Here is a 12,498-nt window from a genome sequence, read left to right as displayed (position 1 = left end):
ACACACACACAAAACAAACCATTTCAGAGCAGTGTGGTAAACCTTGACAGTTTTACCCATGATGCTGAGAAAGGTCAAATCAAATCAGTGAAATTGTCTTCCAAAAGTAGTGTTTGTTATGAAACAACGTAGTGCTTTTATTTTTCATTTTTTTGCTTTGACCGAAGTAGCTTACCGCTCGTCTTCTCCTCCTCTTCCTCTCCTTCCTTCCATCCAAACAGCACCACCACAACCACCACCACCTCTTCCTCCTCATCTCCACCTCCCTCCCATAGACTTCTCTTGTATGCACCTGCAGAAGGAAGGCCAAGGTGAGTTAGTTGATCATGTCGTTCCCACTCCCCGCTCTTCATCCGTCCCACCTGCTCTTGTCTGGAAACGGTGAAAGAAAGGCTTATCGCGCAGCATTAGTCGTCTCAGTCCTTTCTATCCAATCGCTCTTCTTCCGAGAGCAGATTTTTCCTCTCGGTGGCAAAGTCTTTCTGCCCGTCCCGTCTCCGCGTCAACCGGATGACCCCGTTCTCTGTTCCTGTCCCGCGGCAGATCCCGTTCCGGCCTTCAAGTCTTGGCAGGACGACAGCGAGAGCGGCGAAGCTCAGTTGTCCCCCCTGGCGGGCCGCATGGTTCCCCTCCCGCTATTGCCCCTGGAAGAAGACGAGGGGGAAGAAGAAGACGGCGGCGGCGGCGACGGGCGGGAGGACGTCTCGCCTTCTTCCTCCCGCTCGCACCCGCACGTCCTGGCACGCCGTTTCCTGGACTTTGGCGTGCACGGAGCACAGCGTTTCCTCCAGCAGGACGCCGACGCTACCTCGCCCACCAAAGCACACAGGTCCAATTCAGTACAGTAGACTAAATATTCAATATTTTGCATATGGAAATACTTTGTCCAACCTTGTTTCACTTGAAGATCTTCTGTATGATTGGTCGTCTATTGCTCTGAGTGGAATCCTAAATACCCGCACTCTCGTGTCCCCCTCAGACCGAGGCGGGCGTCGTTCGGCTCCAAGGAGACGTTTCGAGGAGGCGATTCTGTGACGCACCAGCTCACCAAAAAGCTTCAACACCTCAAGAAGAAGATCAAACAATTTGAAGAGCAATTTGAAAAAGAGAAAAACTACAAGGTAAGGAAAACCAACTATTGTTGCATTGATACCGATGTGTTCTTCCTCTGGCCAAGATGCACCCTCCCACCAATGATAGTTAATTAATAGAATTGATAGAAAAGAGCAGCAGCTGACCCAAAATATTCCCTTTTCTTCCCATTCTGTGCAGCCCTCTCATGGCGACAAGGCAGCTAACACCAAAGTCCTCAAGTGGATGACGGACCTCACCAAGATCCGCCGACAGATTAAAGGTAGCCGCCCGGACGCACGCACCCACGGGGGCGTGTCGCGAAGGCCGCAAAGCGTTTTGTACCGCGGCCACTAACACACGCGCCGGCCGACACACTGCATGAACGCAGCACTAACCAGTGGCTCTCACACATCCACCCTTCAGTGGGCCGTCCGCCAAAGCCTAAATATCAGTTAGTCCCGCACGTTGATTTTGTCACGCGTGACGCCCGATCCCGTGGTCTCCCTCGGCGACCGCTCCGTCCCGCCCTCCCCGATTTGTCTTGTTGTGAATAACCCGAGAACCCGCTCTCCGCTTTCCTTCCTCTCTCGCCCACCGCCGACCTAGGACGCCAGCACCACCTTTTCCCCAGGAACACGCTGAGGCACCAGGCGGTGCTCCACTCACACAGGCGCCACCTGGCGCCGCCCGCCCCCTCGCCCCCCTCCCATTGCACATTCGCCCCCCACTCGGGCCCATGTCACCTCAGTAAGTAGCAGCGTGCCAGTAAGTAGACGCTTCCACTGTCAGGTGGCACTGTGAGAGCATCTCGCTTCATTCATGTCAACACATGCTTTTTGTGTGGGCGGGGCGGGCGGCGGTCGTGCATGTGATGTCTTTTCAATCTCTGTCTAATTCATGATTAGCCACCGTAACCTAGTTTGACCGTCAATACATGGATGTTTTAGCCTGGCACTGTTTGGGTGGAGGTTCACTTTTAATATATACATTTATATAGTGTTTCAATAACTTTTCCAAAATCAACATGCTTTGGGGCGAAAATAGTATCCCCTTACATAATTGGCTTTAACATTTTTTTTAAATGGGCATTGGCCTTTTAAAATCACATATGGTCGACCTACATATTCGCATATTACAGTGTTAGGGTCTTAAGCACGAGTTAGTTTGCATTATAGGAGTGCAACAATGAAGGTCTAAAATTGTGGTGTAAATCATAATTCCGTAACGATACGATAAAATTTCTTTCGACAATGATATGATATAAAGTTTGAAGCGCATCAACTGTGCCAGGCGTCAATGTGCGTGTCGATCGACGTGGTGTCCCGCATGCTTGTGTAGCAAGTCCACGTGGACCCATTCTCTGTCCGTGCGGGACGTCAACGGCGCCCCAGCGGTCGCTCACCTCTGAACGTTATCGTCCCGCGCAGACACCAAGCACCGCGCCGAGAGCGACCTGGGCCCCCAGACTCGGCCCCGCAGCAACACGCTGCCCAAGAGCTTCGGCTCCACGCTGGATCAGACCGCCGCCCAGCCGTCGGCCGCGCCCCAGCAGCCCACCCGCGAGGAAACCTTAGAGCTCATCCAGCGTCGCGTGAGCGGCAAGCGCCAGGAGGACGGCTGGCCCGACGACATCAAGGTGAGAGGCTCGTCGGGGTGACGCCGCGTGACTCGACTGCCTCATTTTTCTCATTTTGCGCTCTCCCTAGAAGATGACGAAAGAACAGTTGTCATGCGAGAAGACGGTCCTCCAGAAAAACCTGTTGCACTACGAGGGTCTGCACGGGCGACCGGTCACTCGCGAGGAGCGTCTGGTGGTCAAGCCCCTCTACGAACGTTACCGTCTGATCAAACAAATGCTCACCAGGGTCACCATCACTCCCGCCGTCACCGTGAGTCCAAGCGCCGCCCGCCCGCCCGCCTCCTCATCCGTGGCGTCACTCCGCCTTTCCCTGCCAGGTGTCTCCGTCCAGCAAGAGGCGGAGCCAAACCCTCCAGCCCATCATCGAGGGCGAGACGGCTCACTTCTGGGAGGAGGAAGACGAGCGAGCGACGGACCCGGAGGAAGACGAAGATAAGAAGGAGGAGGAAATCTATAACGAGGAGGAGGAAGAGGAGGAGGAAGAAGAGGAGGAAGGGGAGAGCAGTGGGGGAGAAATGCAGAGTTCCGAGGTCATCATGGCCATGGAGACCACCACCACCACGGCGACGGGGTCCTTGAGGGGAAAGATGGAACAAGGCTCCGGGAAGATGGCGCTGGATCTCAGGCTGTCTAGCTCCAACGCCTCGTCCATGTGAGAGCCCGCCCACCCACGCGGCACAAGGCGTGCGGTGATGTCACTTCCTGATTATTTGCTCGCCCTTAGGCCAGAGCTGCTGGAACAGCTGTGGAAAGCCAGAGCAGAGAAGAAGAAGCTGAGGAAGACCATCAGAGAATTTGAGGAAGACTTCTATCAGAGGAACGGCAGGTGCATGACAGAATATTGACTTTTTCGTTTCAAATTTGAAATACAAAAATAATTGAGTGAACACTCAAATTGTATGAGTGTCACAGGAAAAAAATATATATTTATGCATTAAATGGATCAGTTGAAATGTCAACTTTTGGGGATTTGTTTTTTTTTTTAAACGATCATAAATTGTAAAATAAAAATCACTTTTAAAACAATCAAACATCAAAATAAATAGTCAAAAAAAATATAGAAATATGTATTCAAAATGTAGCCTGTTTTTTTGCTCTAGGAATTTTTATTTTTGATTAGCTGGCTCTCGCTGTCCAAAAAGTCTGATAACACCATTACATTTTACAGCCAAAGATTAAAATCAACTGAAAATATTCCTATTTTCAATTTTTTTTTTGTTCAACCATTCAGGAACGTGCAAAAAGAAGACCGCCAGCCTATGCTAGAGGAGTACCGATCCTACAAGAGACTCAAGGCCAAGCTGCGTCTCCTGGAGGTTCTGATCAGCAAACAAGACTCCTCCAAGTCCATCTAGAAAAAACCCTGGAGGCTCAATGGACAGTAGGCAGGCAGGCTGGCAGGCACACCCCAACAATGGCACCCAGCAAACCCCGAGCGGCCATCGCTCAGTCACGAGGCCTCAAAGAGTTGTTGCTCTTGACGCCTTCAGGTCTTAGCTATCTTTTTAACACGAATGCTTTGACTTTTATCGGAAGGGAACAAAGAAAAACAAGTCTCACACGTCTTTTGTGATTTGTTTTCGAATGCCCCGTCACGTCCGCAAGGGTGGTTTCCTGCCGGCAGGCCCCGAGAGGAGGTTGTTTTTTTCGGAGAGCTCGTAAAAAAAAAAAGCCAGCATTTTTGGAAGCAAAAGTGTTAAAAGAAAAACTGTTATTTGCACAGCGTTCTTCAGAATGCAGCCCTGTTTGTGTGCGTGTGACAAAGCACTACTTCTATACAAATAAGAATCTATAAATATATTGTGTAAATACGACCACGTGGAGAATGAATGTCCGAAAAGTTTAAATTATATATTAGTCGCACCCTGTCTTTTTTTTTGTTTTGTTCTTTGATTGTGATGCCCTGAGATTGTTTTTTTAATGACTAATTATTGCTGTGATTTCTCATATCTATGACTCGTGTGATGACAATGACTTTTTTTTATTTACTCAGCAAAATGTACAAAGCAGATTTAGAATTAGCGCGTGATCACGCTTGTCCTGTGATGTTTCAAATATTTAAAATAACACAAAAAAAGATTGCATGATACATCAGCGACAATAACGTGTTTTATTCTTTCTATTATTTGTGCCATCTTGAAGCAGCAATAATTAAAAATAAGTATGCGAACCATCTAGACATTCTTGGCACTTTTTTGACAATCATACTAAAATCAATCAATGTCAATGGGCAACTTGTCACTTTACAATTTTAAGGGAAATCTAGTGGGCCAGTCTGTGATAAATAGGTAAGTAGAGCATAGATTAGCTCACAAGATTGAGTCCCCACTTACCATGCAAGAAGTGGTCGGTTTGAATCCAACTTGTCATTTTACAATTTCAACAAAAATCTAGTGAGCCAGTCTATGGCAAAGTAAGGAGGTGGGTGGGTTACTTAGCTCAGAAGATAGAGTCCATGATGACCAGTGGTTGGTTCAAATCCCACATCTAACTTCCCACTTTAAAATTCCAATGGAAAACTAGTAGGCGAATCTGTAACAAAGTAGTGAGGTGAGTGGTTCCCTAAGAAAACAAGATAGAGTGCATGTGAGAGGTAGTTGTTTCAAATCCCACATCCTTTAAAAAAACTTGTTTTGAAAAATGATGCCATGGCCAATTTAAAAGAAACCTTTACTATACACTGTCATTTTTTGCCTTGCTATAATACATCAGGGTTGGTCAACTCCAGCCCTCAAAAGCCACAATCAGGTCTGTTTACTATATCTCACTCCACCAACACACCTGAATCAAATAATATCAAGCTTGTGGACAGCTTTCTGATTGGTCATTTGATTCAGGTGTGGAAGAAGAGGGAGAAATGAAAAACAAACCGGATAGCGACTTTCAAGGACCAGTGTTAGCCAACCCTGCTTTAAAGTATCAACATCACAACGTCATTTCAATGCAATGTGCTTGAGAGCTGTAAAAAAAAAAAAAATCTATATTATTAGTTGCAACTTCTTGAATTCACACCTAACAAAATGTAACAACCATTTTTTAAAAGAGAATTAAAAGATTTTTTCATGGGTGCAGATACGTCTGCTGCATTGACGCCACATTGACACTCAATAGAATAGAAATGCTTGCCATGTAATAAATAAGCGTAGCCTATAAAACTCTACAGTGCAATTTGACACTTAACATTGTTGCCAGTAAATCTACATTTATAAAATATAAAAGTACAGCATGATTTTGGCACATTTGAAACGCTGTGGAACAAACATCATCATCATCATCATCAGTGCATCAGTAGTGCGTGACGTCAGCAGTGCTTTTCTTTCACCTGTCTTGCATACAAAAACGTGTTAGCATTTCTCGTCTTCATAACACTTTTTTTTTTGTTCATGTAAACATGCCGCCATTGCTGGTATTGGTCCGACGAGCGCTGCTTGCATCATCCATCCTGGGTGCCTGAGAAAAAAGTGCTTGACCCACCTAAGTGCGTCTGGTTCAGTTGTTCTTCCAGAGTGTCCTCCAATGTGTAAACAGCAACTCAAATCCAGATACCAAATGCTTCCAGGATGGAAACCCTGATTGCCTCCTTCGAAGCCAAAGGGATGGTGGCGGCGCATAGGGTCCTTCTCTTCTTGCTGGCGCTGGTCGGCCGTCAATTGTCGGACATTTTATATGCACTTGCCACACTTAAGAGGGTTTGTCGATGACTGCGACCCCTGTATGTGACATAAAGAAAAGAGTTGAATGGCACTAAAATGAAATATGCCGTTAATCCTTTGTTGTTGTACTATTCAAGAAAAAATGGAACGTTTTTGGAACTTTCACAATACTTTCCCCACTTGACATCTAATTGCAGCATTAATGTTGCCCTCACATACTTTGTGGTAAAACATTTAAATCATGTTTAATAAAATGAATGTATTATTTTGGAGGATTCATTTTGTTGAGGAAAAAATGAATACAAAAATATTTTAAAATCAATCAAAATTAACAAAAACAAACTGGTGAAAAATTAATTCATGAATATTATGGTTAAAAAAAGAATAAGGCCATCAATTCAATTCAATATATTTGGCCCCTTTATGTCTTGCCCTAGGAATTGTATTAATTTATTTTTTTTGCTTTACAAATCACTTTACACATTTTAACTCACACCATGAAGCAATGACTTGGGGAGCTAATTAAGCACAAAGTGTAAAACAGGTGCATCTCACCGGCATAGCTGCGCCCATTGCTCATATTGGTGGGGATGAGACTCCACTTGTCCAAGGCCGGGTCGTAAAACTCCACAGAGGAAAGATTGCACGAACCATCGTCTCCTCCAATCACGTAGAGCAGACCATTGATGGCGCACACGCCTAAATGACAAGAAAAGATGACGCCAAGGCCAGGTGCTAATCTGAAAAGATTTCCAAGTGCTCAGAGCGTCCTCGTACCGGCATTGCGTCGACACATGTTCATGTCGCAAACGGGCCTCCACGTGTTGCTGGGCGGGTCGTAAACCTCCACGCTCTTCCTCACCAGGGGTCCGTCGTGGCCACCGGCCGCGTAGAGAAATCCGCTCAGGACGCCCACACCTGAAAAAGAGCAGCATTGGAAAAGGCACACGAGTAGGCTTGCAGGTTTGATACCTCAGAAAGTTTTGTTAGAGTACAACATTTCTACCCTAAAAATGCCATTTCTGTCACTCATTTGTGGAAAAAATAATCATGTGCTTTTACCAGCTCCACTGCGTCGTGTGCTCATGTCAGCGACGTAACTCCACTGATCGCCGACCGGATCGTATTCCTCCACCGTGCTGAGACACTGGCGGGACGATCCGTCGTATCCCCCCACGGAATACAGCTTTCCTAAATCACGCGCAAACAGCCGATGAGAAGACATATTATACCTATTCTTTTTTTGTTAAATTCAAAATTGCCACACTCCTACCGTCAATCACACCCACGCCGACGCTGCTACGTCGCGTGTTCATGGGTGTCACATACGTCCAGTCGTTGCTTTTAGGGTTGTACACTTCCACCGAGGAGAGACCTGTTTACACGGAAACCCGGACAGGAATTTAGACTTGTGATTAGACGAGGTGATCGGGGCGTTTTCATACCGATGTTTCCGTTAAATCCGCCCACGGCATAGAGCAGCCCCCCTAGCATGGCCGACCCCAGCGTGCTGCGTCTCTCCTGCATGCTAGGCGCGGGGCTCCACTGATCCCGGGCGCCGTCGTACACGTCCACGGTCCTCTCGCGCACGGAGCTGTTGAAGCCGCCCACCGCGTACACCTGGCCGCACAGCGACACCACACCTGCGCACCCGTGCCGTGAGTTAGCATAGCAAAACATTCAATCCTATATTTAGATATGCTGTATTGACTTTGATTTGGTTTTCATTTGTAAGTCTGAAATGTTTGAGGAAACAAAGTGTCCAAAAAAATCAAATTGCTTTGTGTTTTCCAAAATAAAGTCAATTGAGTTAAACAGGTAAGTTCTACTGTATTAGATTGATAGCAGGCCCCGGAATCGAACCTGCTCGGCAGCGTCTGGACGGCATCTCAGCGACTTGGTACCATCGATCTTCTTGAATGTCATAGCATTCTACGCTGCTGATGGCTTTGGGGGCTTGGCCGCCCACCACCATCATTACCTGAAAAAAAACGCTCCGGTTTCCCAAACACGCATTCTCACATGTACTGTGGATGGCGGGGGGCGATGGGGCACCTTGGGGTTGCTGACTGGCGTGCGCGGTCGCGTCCTGTCCGTCTTGATGAGGTGTCTCTGGTCGGCGGGGAGCAGGTGGTACTTCATGGCTTCGATGAGGAAGTCCTTGCAGGTGTTGTTGTTCTTGATCAGGGCCTCTTCTTCCACAATCTGAGAAAGAACAGGGTCAGGGGGTTTCCAATGAGCAAAGTTTTCATTATATTTGTTTGTTCACCTGAACTAGATAGTCCCTGGATAGCAGCGGGAGGCGGACATGCTCCATTAATTTGGGCATGTGCTCCACTCGGGCGCATTTGTCCTGTTTGATCCACCAGATCATTGCCTCGAAAACCTACGGGAACCAGCAGGGGGAGACAAAGAGAAGTTAGTCTGTATCAAGGGCAATGGCTTTAAGTCTTTCAAGGTTTGACTATCAATAGGTCCACAATCATCACATCATTTTCAGAGCATAGGAATTAGGTAAAAAAAATTGTGTTTTTAAAACACCTGATTCGGATTCGAATCTGGTGATTTCCATTCCTACGATAGGAACACAGATGTCCCTCACCTTTTCCTCGGTGGGCACGGTGAGCTTATCGCTGGAGAACAGGCTGCAGACCTGCTGCAGGGACAGAGACGCGAACTCCTCACACTGAACCACTTCAGAAAAATGCTGCTCTGCGGGACACGGGCGCAAAATGTACAATAGCTAACACAACCGATTGGATCGGTGGGCGGATAACACGCGGCGGATGGTCCAAAAGGTAACGCTTACCGGCGTACGCGTGCGCCTGGGCGACCAGCTGCATGCACGTGTGCACATCCGCAAAGGCTCGGATACCCAAGCAGTTGGAAGCATGGAGCTGAGACTGCAAGAAGTCGCAGCATGCCTGTCGTACGTCCATTAGCTGGAGAAGACTGGCGGCCGGCAAGAGGACCTACAACATAAAAACGGAGCTGTTGTTAAACATTCAAATAGCCCCAATTGCAAGTCTTTATAAAGTTAGTAAGTTGACCATCTTTTCTTTTTATTTGCTGCTACCCCCCACTCCTGGTGGATTGGACGTTTATTGCCGTCAATGGCAGCCAAGTGATTTCAAAAAATAAAATGTGTTTGCCATCCAGGACAAGGCATAAGTCGATGTTATGTGAAACACGTTAGTGTTGGTTGTGCACTGGTGAAACACGCAGCGAAACAGTGGGAGGATTTCCTGTCGCTCTCCACGTGCACGCTTCCTGGACTAATAATCACAGGAAGTGTCGAGGCCGCGAAGATGTGATTGCACGCGTGGACATTGCTGAATTTAAAGCTTCAAACTGAAAACTGTCTTCTTCAGCTTTGAGTAAAGGGTGGTTCATTCTTGTTCCTTACTTGAACGTTGTCCTCTGTGACTTCTATTTGAGCCGTGTAGATGTAGTCTACCAACTTGCTCAGCGTTGTGCCGTCAACCTCGCCTATCTCCACCTGGTGGGCCTTGCTCTCGCTCATGTCAGCTACACACACACACACACACAAACACAAATACAAATGTTGGCATCGCAATGCAGACAGGCGTGCCAGAATTGAGATGAGTACCGGTAAACATGGCGCAGAAGTAAGGGCTAGAGGACGCCAAGACCACCCTGTGTGCCGCAACCGTCACGCTTCCCGCGACCAGCTGAACATCACACAGCATCTTCTTTCTGATTTAAGTCACAAAATGAAAAAAAAAGAAGTTTGACAATTTAAAAATGTAAAAAAAATGTTATCAGCATCTTTCTACAAATCATTGCAACTCAAATCAGGCATCGCCAACAACATAACCTTTAAAGATTAGCTTCCGGATACAAACATTCTCTATGACGAAAATGAAAAAACAAAAACATACCCTCTGAGGTCATTCATAAGCTGGAAGGCTTTCCTCATGTGCATTTGGTTGAAGGTCAGCACTCCGCCATTTGCCGCCATGGAGTCCTCCTCCCCTTCCGGCTCCGCTTGGCACATGGGACGCGACGGGACCTCCAGACTGGCCCTGGAATAAAGATAGAGTTAACGTATTTTTGGGGCAATTAGTCGTCCTGAGTATTAGTCACACCGGCCAAATAATGCACAATGAAGTCACTGTAGTCCAAGTCAAATTTTAGGGAGGGCAATTTCTTTTTATTTGATTAGAAACCAAGAATAAACATACATGTTAATGTAGCATTTAAAGTTTTTTTGGGATAACTATAGCCTAAAAATATATATTTTGGTTCCTTAAACCAATCATTATTACCATGCATGGTGATCAACTAAATCTGAAGTGTTGCAACATATGCTTCTGAAAAGAATAGTTTCTATGATAACTGATCAGCTGCCATTGACGGCCCTATATGTCAAATTTATATTGACTGGAAGGGGAAAAGAGGGGCTTTCAAAGACAATCCCACCAGTAGAAATTAAATGGACGCCTGACGTTGTCAGTGTAAATGTTAGTAAAATAATGTAGTGCTGATGTACTCATTTACACAAACGTTGGACTAGCAAAACATTTTTTTCAATGCAACTCTTTGTCCATTAAGCTAAAAAAAATCCAGAACTAGCAAAACTCAGTACCAAAACACAACAGATCAAAGTAGCAGAACCTTGCTGGATTTGTGTTAGTACTGGTTTCGCTGGTAAAGATAGCATCGCGTGCTAGATTTCTTATCACTGAATGGCTCATTTACTCCAAGATCTCGTCAGGGATGTAACTTTTTTGATTTTATTTTTTCCCCGTTGGAAAACAAAAATGTGAAGAAGAATGGAGTTGAGTCAGGGTGACCAGCTTTTAGCATGCATTCATCATATTTAACTTTACTACAAGCACCATCCGACAGACATTTTTAATCGCCATTTGTGTGTTCTACTGTGTCCAGAGATCTACATTATAAGCTATTGGGACGTATTCAACCCAAAAAACTGAAGTATGTAGCTATAACTTAGCACTTTAGCTAACATTAACAAGGAGAAAATGCTAGCTTATTAGTGGGGTGATGGGGGCTCGTACGCCAAGGCGGAAAGCTTTTGTTTGAAACAGTTGACATTGATTTGAAAGATACCTAACAAAAATGACGTACGTTGTATATTGTTTTAAAAGCATAAAGATTAGAAAATATAGCACAGAATTATGGTTCTCACCCCAGCGACGCATCGTCCATCCTGGCGGAGTCACACAAACGCACCACACCTAAGGCGCCCACGGACACAAAGATCGTCTATTCACGTATTTAAACCACTCTCGGTACTAGTGAATCGCAATGGAATTTACCATTATTACATTAGCCCATAAGAACCTATTTTAAATGACATTAATGATATAAAGTAAGTCGTACTTATATATTACAGTTTAAAAAAACATTGTTTTGTGTATTTAATAATTGAGTTTGAAACACCATGTTATCACTTACAAATATTGGTGAAGTGTCTTTATGAATAAATAATAAATACCCTTTAGTTTTGTTTGGTTTTCGTGAAACATTAGAAGTGCATTAACTTTACCTATTGTAGAGCATGAACGTTTTTCTCTTAAAAAAAAAACCCACTAACAATGCATAAACCTGGGACAGACTAAAAACAATGCTGTTCTCACATTTTTTTTATGGCGTTTGTCGTTTTCATCTGAAATTGGTGATTTAAGATTCTGCTCAGTGCATTAAAGTTCCACTAAAAGTGCACTTTGCTTGATATTAGTGCTATGTGGAGTTTATTTTTAATAGCTAGTGCGTGGAAAACCCACATGCGAAGTGTAGAGGGTGGAGGTGAATGAAGCTAAACACGACCTATTGGCTATATATAATAACTGCATGTTTTTCCTTATTTGCTCTCTATTTTAATTACGATTAAAAATAATTTTGGAATTTATGATAAATTTTAGGCACCCCAGCAGATGAGTGTGTTGGCCTCAGTGTGGGACCTGCATTCAAATCAATGTCAGTCCTCCTGTATGTTTGGGAGTTTGCATGTTCTGCCTGTGTGGGTTTTCTCCAGGTACTCCAGTTTCCTCCCACATTCCAAAGACATGCACAGTAGGCTGATTGGACACTAAATTGCCCCTAGCTGCGAGTGTGAGCGTGAATGGTTGTTTGTCACTGTGTGCC

General features: G+C 45.5%; 2 protein-coding genes across 4 annotated transcripts in view; one reads left to right on the top strand and one right to left on the bottom strand.

The window, feature by feature from the left end:
• The window catches only part of fam13b (family with sequence similarity 13 member B), a 23,359-nt gene extending 18,469 nt beyond the window's left edge, over positions 1-4,890 (top strand). The window contains exons 14-23 of one of the 3 annotated variants that reach the window (XM_077732595.1): positions 222-311; positions 544-829; positions 980-1,121; positions 1,273-1,354; positions 1,681-1,821; positions 2,502-2,710; positions 2,784-2,963; positions 3,031-3,365; positions 3,438-3,539; positions 3,945-4,890. In XM_077732595.1, the coding sequence (XP_077588721.1) occupies positions 222-311; positions 544-829; positions 980-1,121; positions 1,273-1,354; positions 1,681-1,821; positions 2,502-2,710; positions 2,784-2,963; positions 3,031-3,365; positions 3,438-3,539; positions 3,945-4,068 (1,691 nt within the window). In that variant the 3' untranslated portion in view covers positions 4,069-4,890. Of the gene's footprint in view, positions 1-221; positions 312-543; positions 830-979; positions 1,122-1,272; positions 1,355-1,680; positions 1,822-2,501; positions 2,711-2,780; positions 2,964-3,030; positions 3,366-3,437; positions 3,540-3,944 lie in introns of all 3 variants that reach the window. The other 2 variants (XM_077732594.1, XM_077732596.1) reach the window with 2 other exon arrangements.
• On the bottom strand, positions 4,803-12,498 carry klhl3 (kelch-like family member 3). Its single transcript, XM_077732597.1, has 15 exons — positions 11,540-12,498; positions 10,269-10,412; positions 9,977-10,083; positions 9,773-9,894; positions 9,176-9,338; positions 8,969-9,078; positions 8,636-8,752; positions 8,422-8,571; positions 8,230-8,347; positions 7,812-8,009; positions 7,640-7,741; positions 7,429-7,557; positions 7,144-7,284; positions 6,922-7,065; positions 4,803-6,423 (listed from the first exon to the last, which is right to left on the bottom strand). Exons 1-15 carry the CDS (start codon positions 11,557-11,559, stop codon positions 6,395-6,397), a joined length of 1,794 nt encoding a protein of 597 aa, XP_077588723.1. The 5' UTR covers positions 11,560-12,498; the 3' UTR covers positions 4,803-6,394.

This window comes from Stigmatopora nigra, chromosome 14 (assembly GCF_051989575.1).
Source record: "Stigmatopora nigra isolate UIUO_SnigA chromosome 14, RoL_Snig_1.1, whole genome shotgun sequence".
NCBI lineage: Eukaryota > Metazoa > Chordata > Actinopteri > Syngnathiformes > Syngnathidae > Stigmatopora > Stigmatopora nigra.
Note: the sequence above shows the minus strand (reverse complement) of the source record. Positions and strands in the feature narration are given on the sequence as shown.